The sequence below is a fragment of the Hydra vulgaris genome, chromosome 13 (assembly GCF_038396675.1).
Source record: "Hydra vulgaris chromosome 13, alternate assembly HydraT2T_AEP".
Classification (NCBI taxonomy): Eukaryota; Metazoa; Cnidaria; class Hydrozoa; order Anthoathecata; family Hydridae; genus Hydra; species Hydra vulgaris.
The window spans coordinates 11289028-11302500 of NC_088932.1; the positions used below are offsets into that span (position 1 = coordinate 11289028).

Genomic DNA, 13473 nt, shown 5'->3' on the forward strand with positions numbered 1-13473 from the left:
TTTTGCCCTTACCATATTTAAAAGATCCTGCAAATCACATTCTCTACCCTGATCACAAACTAGACAATCCAGAGGATGGTCGGCAAGCAAGAACTCCATTACCCCTCTCGGGCTTTTATTACCCTTGCGCTAGTAGTATTAACTACCATGCGTACATTTTAAAAAGTAAAAGGATATCTCAAGTTTTACTAGTCCAATTGAATTATCTGCGTACATTTTCATACTTGGTAAAAGGATATCTCAAGTTTTACTAGTCCAATTGAATTGAATCTTTCAAATGTTTAATACACTAGTGTCAACAAAATGTAACAAAATCAGCATTAATCTGCAAAGGCAAAAGAAGTTATTGATAGTTAAGGTCTATTTTTTTATCATGAAGTTCACACGCTTTAAGAAAAATACCAAAAAACTTTAATTTTTCTTTTCACCAATTTGGTACATTTTGTAAACACCCACGTATGAATTCTACCTGCAAAATTTGTTAGCAATCGGACTATGCAACATAGAGTTATCTTTGTACCATTGTAGGGTCCTTTTTTTTTTGTCTTTTTACCCCAATTAATTCATATTAATTTTTTTCATATTAATTTTCATATTAATTTTTTTCATATTAATTTTTTTAAATTTATTTTATAGTTTTTTCAATACAAAAAAATGTTTAAATAATAGAAAATTTTCTATGAAGACTTTCTTTTTAAAGATAATAGCTTGAATCTACCACCTTAAGAGAGGATGTTATTTTAAACACGCATACATATTTTAGGTGTTTTTATCTATGAACACTAGCTTTTCTTTAAAATTGTTAAAACTTTTTTATATAAATCCAGTGCCTTAAGTAAAACAAGTTGGTTACAAAACAAGTTTATTTCTGGATCAGTTGACAAATAAAAAAAGAAAAAACACGGAAAATATATAATTTCTATATAGATTTTATATCTTTTAGAAAACGAAAAAGCAAACAAACATAGCAACAAACGTTAGATAAGTCACATAAAATAGACAAAAATTTTCAAGAGTTCCATCACCCTTCGTCTTTAGGAGGTGTAAACCAACCTAAGTAAAATGTAAAACATTTTTTTAAAAAAAAGCTATTTCTTTACGCTCGATGTAGTTCAGGCGATATTAAAATATTATAGTGTTTGTATGATATTTTGTTGACTAAGACATATTTCCGTTAAATGATCAGGTCTGTGAATTATGATAAATTTTGCGGTATCATAAAATGTAAATGTTTATAGCGAAAAAATCCAGACCCAAGTTTCTTTTTTTTTTTTAAATCTTCTTAAAATCACAACTGCTTGTCCAAATTTGAATAAGATTTTATGTAAATACGATTTTTAGGTAAAATGAACATCAAAGTTTAATAATATGATCTGTTCTGATCGTTTATTGGCAATTTTTCTTATTTATAAGCTCTTTCTTGGTCGGAATTCTATTAATTTTTGTAGAAACTGATAGAAATATTGTATTTTGACCACTATATATATTGTTAATATACGTCAAAACCGATTAGAACTAGGATCTATAGTAAATTAAGGCACTTATTCAAAAGATTTTAACTTAATTCGTGTTAACGCCGATGAGCGAAAGTGATCTAAAGACTCCAAAATGATGTTCTTTAGATTCACTGTAAGGGCAACTCTCGGAATTAGGAAAAATGAGGTCGGCAATAATTTGCCGACCTCAATCTTTTTGAGGTCCGCATCAGGTCGGCATCAGGTCGGCAAAAATTATTTGATACAAAGGTCTAACCATAAAACATTAAAACGAGGTCGGCAATATTTTGCCGTTCTCAAATAATTTTAGGTCGGCAGTTAGGTCGGCATTGCCGAACCCGACCCTAATTCCGAGGGTTGCTGTAAGGGTAGTAAAAAGGTTTTGAAAAATATATATAAAAAAAGAAAAGTTTCTTTAAATATTGAAAAAACCTGAAGCAAAAAACAATTATAACATCTAAAGTTCACGTTTGCACATAATACGTCTATAAAACCATGCTGATTCCAAATAAAAGAATTCGAATAATTTGTAAATCGCCTTAACTACACCGAGCAGTTGGATGTAAAAATTTAATAAAAAAACGTCAAAAAGCAAATAAATTATAATAAGTTAAGCAGCAACCAATCAAAATTTCGACCAAGTTTTTTAAATATGCGTCGCTAAAAAAATTACTTGAAAATAATATCATTATAATTATGCAATATAAAACATTTTTTAATTGCATTAATTTAAAAAGTATTTTAATTAAAACAGTTTAAATTTTAATAAAACAAATTAGGGAATAGTAAATGATTCGAAATTAAAAGAGCTTCTAAATCCCTTTTAATTGCATTAATTTAAAAAGTATTTTAATTAAAACAGTTTAAATTTTAATAAAACAAATTAGGGAATAGTAAATGATTCGAAATTAAAAGAGCTTCTAAATCCCTTTTAATTGCATTAATTTAAAAAGTATTTTAATTAAAACAGTTTAAATTTTAATAAAACAAATTAGGGAATAGTAAATGATTCGAAATTAAAAGAGCTTCTAAATCCCTTTTAATTGCATTAATTTAAAAAGTATTTTAATTAAAACAGTTTAAATTTTAATAAAACAAATTAGGGAATAGTAAATGATTCGAAATTAAAAGAGCTTCTAAATCCCTTTTAATTGCATTAATTTAAAAAGTATTTTAATTAAAACAGTTTAAATTTTAATAAAACAAATTAGGGAATAGTAAATGATTCGAAATTAAAAGAGCTTCTAAATCCCTACATGTAAGTTTATCTAAAGCAAGAAGACAGTCACAGAATACTTTGACGAAATAATAACATGCATAAAAACAAGATACAAACACCAAACAGATGCATTGATGAGAAACGCTTTCTCCAATAAATTAAATAGAGAGAAAGATGAAAAAAATTGACAAATTAATAAGCATCTTCTACGCATGATAAAAGCAAGAATTTTTATATCATCAAATTTACTAGTATCTTGGCGTATTTTCACTAGAGACCAGTACCTTAAAAGTATAATTTACAAGTATCTTTGAGTTTCCACTTGGTATAATTACTTGCTTCACTTGCTTTTTTGAGGCAACTTCAAATATATTTTCATTTTTAATGTTTACATCATTACTATCAACACTAACTACCAATATTTACTTTTTTTTTTTTTAATCAACTACTTGGAGAGATTTCTCCCTTAAAACGATTTCTCCAATACATTAAAAGTATAATTTACCAGTATCTTTATGTATTTTCACTAGAGATCTGTGTGCTGCTTCTGCTTTATGACTTGAATAAACAATATCAACCTAAGAATAAACAATATAAATACTTTGAACATATAAATCACAATAATAATAATTACTATATGAACAGTAATTAAATAAAAGATGTATAAGTAACAACAATAAATAACACTTTACTTATTATTATTATACTTATTATTTTAAACAAAATTTATTAAATCAATATTATCATAAAATCTGCAAGGTTCTGTTTTAGGGCTGACGCTCTTTGTTATATTTGTTAATGACCTGCCAGTTCATGTTAAATCAGCCATTTGCAAAATGTACGCAGATGACACAAAGCTCATGAAAGTTGTCGAAAGTAGCTGTAAACAAACAAAATAACGAGCTCGGAATTATGAAAAACACGTTTGTAGTTTCATATCTGGAGTTTAACAAGTTTAGAGCCTTTACCTTGATAGTGACATAAAAAAATTGAAAAAGTATAACACAACACGAAAGTTCTTTGGGGTTTGAAAAAAAATAATTAGAAAATTCGATGCAAAATGATGAATTTAACTACTCTTGAAGACAGACGGAAAAGAGGCGATTTCTTTAGCAATACAAGCTTCTCAAAAATGTAGACCTAACTGAACGGCACATAAAGCCTTGCAGCATAGCACCCAGAGCTCAACATCATCATCATACAAAGTCAGACATAAATTTTTCAACAACCATGTGGTCAATGACTGAAATGCTTTGCCAGATAATGTTATCGAGGCAACATTAGTTGATAAATTTAAACAACTACTGGACAATTTTTAATTATCATAGTTAACAGCTCATCATTTATCAAAAATGCTATGAAAAAGTGGCTGACATACTTTATGTGAAAACGAGCTCTAGAGTTAATGTATGTAGAGTTAAAGTATGTAAAGATATAATTTTTAATACAATCTTAAAATGCATGACAAAATGATGCTAACATCTATGCTCAGTCAGGATCATGATTACTTTGCTACTGGTAACATGTAATCTTGTACAACCTTCCACATATCTTCGACATATGTAGTTATTGTTTTTGGTTAAAAGTAGATAATTCTGACATAAAATACTCTTCTTCCTTAGGGCTCTTGAATAAACAAGAATCCTTAGGGCTCTTGAATAAACAAGAGCTAGAGATATGAGCATAAAAATAATCATCTTGGACAGACGTAAACTATATTCTGCTAATATCTTGTATCAACCCAGTATTAAAGTAATAGATGCAATAATATGAAAATTAACATTAGGCTATCTCGAGGGATGTGTTTACAGCGCGCAATAACCTAATAAATACGCTGACACTTATGAAAAAATTCATTTGAAAGCTCCACAATGCACATTGGATCAGCACTCGCTGACTATGTACTGGAATCCAAAATCTCACTTCATAACATATCATTCCACACCAGTGCAGGGCCTTAGCTCTTTTGGCTAAAAGTGAAGACTTGTGACCTATTTAAATAAAGAACAAATATTCACTTTTAAATATCAAATAGTTTTAAGAATAAAAAAGAGACGTCCTTTGAACACTTTCGCAAAGCCAGACAGCTATGTTGTTTGGATAACAGTGTAGAAAGTTGTAAGTGAAAAATAATAGGATGTTGAGAGGTGTAAAAAAACCCACCAAACCGATGTGATTAAAATTTAAAAAAAATTTACTTCTTAGTCAAAGATGTTAGAAATAACAGGGTGTTGAAGGGTGTAAAAAAACTTGACCCATGGAAGAAAGAGTGACTAAAATGTCTGAAAAATTAACTTCTCGGTCAAAGATCTTAGGAAGATTGTGCCCATTAAAATCTAGAGATAAATTTGAAAAATAGTTCTTTGCAAACAATTCAGCCTTGTCCATGAAAGAGTTAAATCTGACCATATACATGGTATCTGCCGATATTTTAAGGTGGATATTCCTGAATTCCCTGACTTTTTCCTGTTTCCCTGATTTCCCTGTTCTAGCAGACACCATGCACATATATGTGGTCATATATTGCATATGCATTATTTAATGATACTAATTAGGATTTTCCAAAAGTGTCTAAAGACTTTTGTTATGAAATAAAGATTATTAATCCAAGAAAGATTTGACATTGCATTTCTTTATGTACAAATTCTAAAGAAAAACCTGAATTAATTTACAAACCTTGTATGTTGAGCATAAAATTTATTTGAATATCAAAATAGTTATAAAAACCATTATAATTTTAAAACTTTTAATTAATTACTTTTTTGGTGCCCGAGAAATCAACTCTAGCTTTTCCTTTCACTAATGTAGCAGATATTTGCATTATTACTGCTTCAATGCTATAAGCGCTGCTCCAACCTTCAGGCGTTAGCAACTCCATACACAGAGCTCCACCACTCAATACATAGCTGTATAAACATTTTTTAAATATAAAAATTTTATTTAGCATTTAATTAATAAAAATTTTATTAAATAATTTGATTTTTCTATTGTTTTTAACATTTTGTACTATTTCTTTTTAGCTTTTTAGCTTTTTATTATTTATTTTCAATTTATTTTAATTTAATCTTTTTATTTATATTTGTTTTATATTGTTTATTATATTATTCTATTTGTTATTTACATCACAATAAAGTTGGTGTTGAATATATTATTATTTTATTATCTACTTTATATTTTTTCAATTTATATTTATTTTTATGCATGCTTTTATTTGATCTATTTTTATTCTATATTTATTTATTCTATATCATTTTTTATTCTATATTATTTATTTTACTCCATTCTTCATTATTATTTATTCATTGTTATTATTCTACATAATATTTTATCCTATATTTTAAATATTTATTAAACACTGTGACACAGTGACCGCAAGATTTGAACACCAATTATTTTTTATTATTAAGAAATAACACAGTAGTTAAATTAAGTAAGGGTATTGAGAACCTCCATAGAAATGGTTAAAATAAAATTTTTACACATTCTGACTTAAGATTAAAAGGGAACGGGGCTGTATATGGGTAATATTATTGAAGTTCATATATTTAACATAATTTTAGGAAAAAACAAAATTTATCACACATCTTGACATAATTTATCTTTTAATTGTAATTATTTGTACTTGTGTATACTTATATATTATTCATATATTTTATTGTGTATAATTAAATACTGGATACAGGTTGCATTGTTTTGCAATTGCTGTATTTCTATTGAGTTGAAAAGCAGCTTTGGTCATATTTGAATCTAAATATATTTTATCTCATTTGACGAGTGGCATTTTTCTTGAAGAACACTCTTGACGACGAGTGGCACTTAGTTCTTGAAGAACACTCTTGAAAATCAGTAATTGATTTCAAAAATTACCAATGTATATATACAATAAATAAAAACATTACATTCCCTAACATTAACTTCATAAAAACACATGTTTACATAGTTTTCCATGTTATTAAAACTAAAATAAAAAAAAGTTTATAATGGACGTCTTTTTCTGATAAACACCCTCTCCTCCTCTCCCTTTGTCCTTTTTTGTCTTGATCCCTCCCCCCTCCCCCCATTAGCATGACAGATCGCCCCAGACTTTGCAAGTTTTGTTCATAAAGTCTGGGCCGAGCCGGAGGTGAGCCACAAAATTTTTTTGGCTCTACAAGCCTGATGTTAACTATTTATTAAATGTTAAAGATTTGACAACACTTGACTTCAATCACTTAGCATAGTCAGAGTGGTTTTGCCACTTCTTATACTTAATGTTTTTTTATACTCATGATGAACAGATTCACCTGCTTGTTCTGAGTAAATTTTAAGCCCATTATTGGTACTTTTTAGAAACGGTACAATATGGTTAACTGCAATATGAACTTTTTGCGTTATATTTAAAGAAATATTTCCAAAGTAATGATTAATATTTCCAAAGTAATGATTATATTCCATTAAACTAGCATAAGCCATCTTAAATTCCATAACAACAGATTCAATATCATCAATAATTTTTTCTCCAAAGGTAGCTTCATTGCTTTCTTAAACATTCAATAACTTCAATATGGAAATAAATTAAGTTCTCATTGATCAGCAATATCACGAGCAAGAACATCTAACTTATCAAAAATTTGGTTGGCATTATTGGCATCAAACCCAATGCCATGATAACCTCTAAAAAATATATAACTTGAGTTTAACCATTGTTCAAAACCAGGCCATAGTTTTGATAAAATTTTGCCAAAGTTGTGTCTGGATCCTCTTCAAGTTATAAAACTCTTGGATTAGCTACATTTTTATAATCAACCATCTTTGATTTTTGTTTTCCAACTTTTATATATTTATTGTATTGATAATCAAGAGAACCAAGAGTTCATTGATCAGGTTGGTTGAACAATGAACTCTTGGTTCATTGCTCAACCAACATTCATTATAACCTTTAAAAAACCTTGATCAGAATCCACAGCAACCCTTACAATTGTAGAAAGATGGTCAATATTTCTTTCAGTGAATATAACATGCATAAATTCATCAACATCTTTTATACAAACCATTGATTTTTTTTACTGTATCACCAGCTTCAAAAAATACTTCTTCTTCACATAAAAAATATTCATTTCAGCTTTTAAATCTTCTAATTTTTCAAACAATATTTTTTAAAGTAAATTTCCTTCAATACCACCTTGAAACTCAAGACTCTTTCTAAATATAAAACACATTTTTTTGATTTTACACTGGGATAGTTCTAGACACTTTATAAGCTCGATAATTGTTCTGAAAGACACTTGATTTAAACTTGCACAATCACTTTTTTTGTCTGTAGTCTAAGCTACTATAGTCAATGGTTTCCCATGATTGTAAATTTTTCACTTTTACAGATATTTTCATTTAGCATTTTAAATTTTTAGGATAATTGAAGTAAAAATTTCTTCGACTTGCTGATCCCAATGCATATGCTGCATTAACTAAATGTTAACAGCTTGAACATCTCCGCAATTTAAATAATGTCTTAACAACTCCACAACATTTAAAACACATCCTTTCATTTTTATCTCAGAAGTAATCATTTTATTATCTTTTGATATTTCTAAAACATCTGAAGTTCTTCTGATAACTTGACGGATTATCTAAACAAATAAAAATTTCATAATTCAGAACATTTTACTTTTTATGGTTAAGAGCAAAACTGAATTTCAATGACCTAGTAAATTAAAAAAGACTCCTTAAATCCATTAGTCTATTTATGTAAAACTATGTAAATTAGTAATATAAATAATATAACACATTTTCCAGAAAACATTTTAAATGCTAAAATAAGCTGCCTAAATAACTTTTCTTTCAAATTTATGAAGGTTCATTGAGATACAGTTTTTTCTTTTTACAAAATTGATAAAAAAATAAAACAAATTAAGTAATCAAATGCTTAGTCATAAATAAAATTTTTAATTCAGTTTAATAACTAACCTGAGAAATTTCGTTTAGCCATTGATTAAGGTATTTTGTATCATTTTTTTATAAGTAATAAAGGTTTTTATAACAATTGCTACAAATAACTTTAGGATGGTCAGCTTAATTCTAATGAAAGAATTTCATTTTTTCCACTTTTTTTTTAGCTTCGGAAATGAAGTTCGAAATAATAGACGAACTATTATTAGACTCTTCAAAATTGCTTTCGGAAACAAAACTTAAAACATTCTTGTGAAAATCATCATTTTGTAGCAAATTCTTTTCCATAATATAAATATTCGTAAGACATATTCAATCCATTTTCAAATGACTATAAACATATACTATCAATTAAATAATTTTAAGTTATTATGTAATAAAGTAAATTCTAATTTAAAGCTAAACTCTGATCATAGCTATCCCAAATAAAAGTTTTTATTTTTACTTCAATAGCTTTGGTTATTTTATGAAACTTTGCTGACTTTCATACATTCAAATATATATATATATATATATATATATATATATATATATATATATATATATATATATATATATATATATATATATATATATATATATATATATGTATGTATGTATGTATGTATAAATATTGTATAAATATATATACATATATATATATATATATATATATATATATATATATATATATATATATATATATATATATATATGTATGTATGTATGTATGTATGTATGTATGTATGTATGTATGTATGTTTGTTTGTTTGTTTTTATGTATTTATGTATTTATGTATGTATGTATATATATATATATATATATATATAAGGGTAGGTCAAAAAATATAAAATTTTAGCTAACATACTAAAAAAGGTGCTCCTTTATTTCCTAAAAAAGATGATATAAAAATTTCTAAACAAAAAAATATTTTTAGCGCTTAGCGATTCTGAATACCAGTTTGACATACTTATGGAAAAATTTTGTAAGATAATATTAGGGACCCATGAAATATTTGAGATTTAGTTGGGATCCCTAAAAATATTTTTTCATTTAAAAATTTTTATACCATCTTTTTCAGGAAATAAAGATAAATAAAAAAAAAAAGTATATATATATATATATTTTCAATTTAAACCCCTACCACCTTAGTTAGTTGACCGGTTAAATAGAATTACGCTGAAAAAAAAATTTTTTAAACCCATTTCTAAGGCACTTACAATTTGTGCCTCCAAACCCACACTTTTTAAACCAAAAAGAGGGACCTTAAACATTGAAAACCCCAATTTTTTTTTTATGAACTTTAGAAGGCCTAAATATTAATTTGGAATTGTTTGGAAAGTTAAGTTTTTAAAAAAGTGCATTGCCTTGACCTTGGAAAAAATTTTTTATCTCTCAAACTTTCCATGACAAATTTTATCAAATTTTTATTTACAAAGATTAATTTAAGCCAAAATTCATTTTTAAAAGTAATTTCTAATATAAGGACCCCCTATAGGAGGGCTAGCGGTGGGCGGAGAATTTGTTTCCTCCATCCCCTCCACCCCACCCACACTCCTCCATTCATTTTACTTATTTTTATTACAGAATAAACATTCTGTAACATAACATTCTGTACATAAACATGTACCATCTATCTTGAAGTTTTACTTTTACATAAAGTTTGATTACATTTTTATATAGGCGCTGCAAAGTATGCATTTTAATGAAATGCATTTTGCTCAATCTTAAGTATCTGGTATTTTTAAGGTAAAAAAGGAGTCAGATTAAAATCACTTGAATAAAAACCAGAGTTGCCAGGCTGCAACGAATGAGTTAAAGTAAAGACCGATTTATCATCTAAAATAAAATTTTTATTTTTATATTATTCTAAAATTTTTCGACACTTTGGCCTCGCTTGCTTTTTCTAATTTTCAGTTAGAAGGTTTTTACTTTTTTTTTTACAATATTTGATGTTAGTTCTTTTATTAATAATCTTTGAAGCATAACTTTGATAATATTTTAGCTTTCTGGCAACATGATTTTGAGAACAACCAGAACGAGGAAATGTTGGATTTAGATGCAATTATAGGAGTGCTACCACAAGATATTTTTCTTTGCAATGATCCATTAGTTTTAATAGACTTAATCCAATTTTAAACAGTTGATTTTGCGTACCCAAGAGCTATAAAATGGTCAGCAATATCCTTTTTTTTATTTATTTTGGTTATTTTCCCAAAACTTGAACAAATTGTTCTTAATGTTTTCATATTTTTCCATTGTTTAAAAGTTATTAAATTAAAAAATGTTTTTTTGATTTTTTCAAATTCAATTTAAGCACGGCTTCAAAATGATTACAAACCTCTTTGTACATTTCTTTGCAGAGATAATTTAACATTAACTCCAGTCGAAAAAATTCATAATCCTGTTACTCTTGCATGATTGTCTTTAATTTTTACCAAAAAATTAAAAAAACAAGTTACTTACAAAGACAAAAAAAAGTTAAAAAATTAAATTTTTTTAATCAACAGCTTGCACAAAACAAAAACCCTCACTCAATGTAGCAGCACTCCTCACATGTTCTACGTATTTGTCAGTCAATGTTTTTAAAAACATTCCAGTAAAAAAAGTAATAAAAAATATACAAATATATATATATAATATATAAATATATATATATATATATATATATATATATATATATATATATATATATATATATATATATATATATATATATATATATATATACAAATATATAAAAAGTATATATATACATACATAAAAAATATATAAACTTTAAATTTAATATTTTTATACTTTTTCTTTCTTTAATATTTTATCACTATTATTATAATGTAACATTAGATAAAAAATCTCACCCTCCAGATATAACAGGATAACATATTCTAATAAAAGGAGGCTCCATTGGAAATCTTGACTAAAAAAAAAAAAAAAAATCAAATCATAAGTTAATTAGCCTATAAACTTTTTTATAAGTTTTTTTTGATACACTGAACCAATGAAATTTGAATTTGAAAAAAATCCATTAGTTAAATTAGTTTATTATTAAATCAAAATTTAATGAAACACAAGAATCTGCATTCTCAGATCATCTGAGAATGCGCATTAAAAAGTCTTCGAAAATCACAAAAAAATTTTTTTTTTTTACTCTGCAACAAATAATTTTGCAATACAATTTAATTTCCAATACAAAAACTACAATAACATATTTAATAAATGTCTTCATGAAAAGGTCATATAATAACTGTAAATAGCATTCTTTTTAAATTATACAGAAAAATACACATTGTTTGAAGCACTGCCATAAACATCAATACACCTAAAAATTCTTTAAATAAGAAACAAAACATAGCTTTGTATCACAACTACACAACCACAAGTAAGCAGTAGTAACCTACATAAAGCTGCTACTTTTGCTTGCACCAGCAATACATGGCATGTATTTATCACCTTTTGTGGTAGAATATTTTTCAAAAATCTTCTTAGCTACAGGTTTATTTCAAGAACTTAATAAACTTTTTTCTTCAACATTGAATTTTGATACTTCATAAAAATACCAATACCCCATTTTAATCTTAAAACAAAGTAAGCTTTTTTTCCTTTGCAAAAATATATTTCAATCAACTTATATTTAAACAAAAAAATATTTCAATATATATTTCAATCCACTTGTTTTTGACATGGTATATTTATTATGAACATACTTATATTTCCTTGGTTATGACTATTTTAATACAGAAAATGTTTAACTAGTAAAGATAATTGAATGAGTCAAAAAATTTTGTTTTCAAAAATAATAACAAAACAGTTTTGTATTAGAAATAATCTAATACATATTTAAATAAAATATCATATAGAGTGTCCCAAAAAAATCAAAGTTGTTAGATATAAATGGCCACCCTCTAAAAATTTCTCATAGCTAGACTGATAACACATGCAAAGTTATAATCGGATTGAATAACATTTAGGGGTCCCTAAGGCAAATTAATTTTTCATTTTTGGGCTCGATTTAAAGCAATCGTTGAGATGGATTTGGAGATTATTAGTCAATTTTAAACGTATTCGATATATTTTTTATATAATTAAATGCTTTAAAAACCAAACTTAGGTACTACTCTTTTATCTTGAGAATTAGAATATTTAAAAATATTTGGATAATTTTTGATCTTTTGTTTCACATTTTTAAAAGTTTATCTCTATTGTCCGTGAAGTTTTTTTGGTGTTCTTCAACAACTTGCAATAAATACTGTATTTAGACTTCATCTTTAGTTGTCATGTTGAATGTTTGCATCAGTGCCACTCCTTGTTACGCACAATCATTGATGCAAGCCAAGTTGTGGACGAAATGCGAGACATCGTTGAATGACTGACATTGTGGCGTAGTATCCAATTGTGCTAAAAAACTTCCTAAAAATACACAAATCTGAGATATTTTGAGGAAGAATCTTGACCAAATGTGTTCCTCACTCAGGTGTCATGGTAGCTACAAGACGTGTTTTCTTGTCTGCAGTCAAGAGCTTTGAGAAAAGAGCAACTGTTGCAAGTTCCTGACTTAAGTACTAAAAGTGAGGTTGCATCACCTTGAGACCAGTGTTGCGCAAATTTTCAGGTGTAGTTGATATGAGATAGTATGAGATATTACTCAGTAATAACAAAATAAAAAAAATATTGAGCATAACTGAAAAAAAAAAATTTATTATCAATTTATAATTATTCATTATTATAACACTAGACATTCATATACAATGCAGGTGAGCAAAAAATAAAAAAACAGCTATAAGCTTTTTTTAGTTTTATATTATCTAATTAAGTTTTCTACAATAGACAATATAAATATTCATAGAAAATGA

At 26.7% G+C, this 13473-nt stretch overlaps 1 protein-coding gene across 2 annotated transcripts in view; it reads right to left on the reverse strand.

Annotated features, from left to right (window-relative positions):
* Positions 1 to 849: 849 nt before the first annotated feature.
* Positions 850 to 13473, reverse strand: part of LOC100200247 (ubiquitin-conjugating enzyme E2 Q2) — a 43253-nt gene continuing 30629 nt past the window's right edge. Inside the window, exons 9-12 of one of the 2 annotated variants that reach the window (XM_065816756.1) lie at positions 11482 to 11540; positions 5474 to 5621; positions 3221 to 3293; positions 850 to 1053 (exon numbers count right to left, since the gene is read on the reverse strand). In XM_065816756.1, coding sequence (XP_065672828.1) covers positions 1022 to 1053; positions 3221 to 3293; positions 5474 to 5621; positions 11482 to 11540 — 312 coding nt within the window. In that variant the 3' untranslated portion in view covers positions 850 to 1021. The remainder of the gene's footprint in view (positions 1054 to 3220; positions 3294 to 5473; positions 5622 to 11481; positions 11541 to 13473) is intronic. The other variant, XM_065816757.1, reaches the window with a different exon arrangement.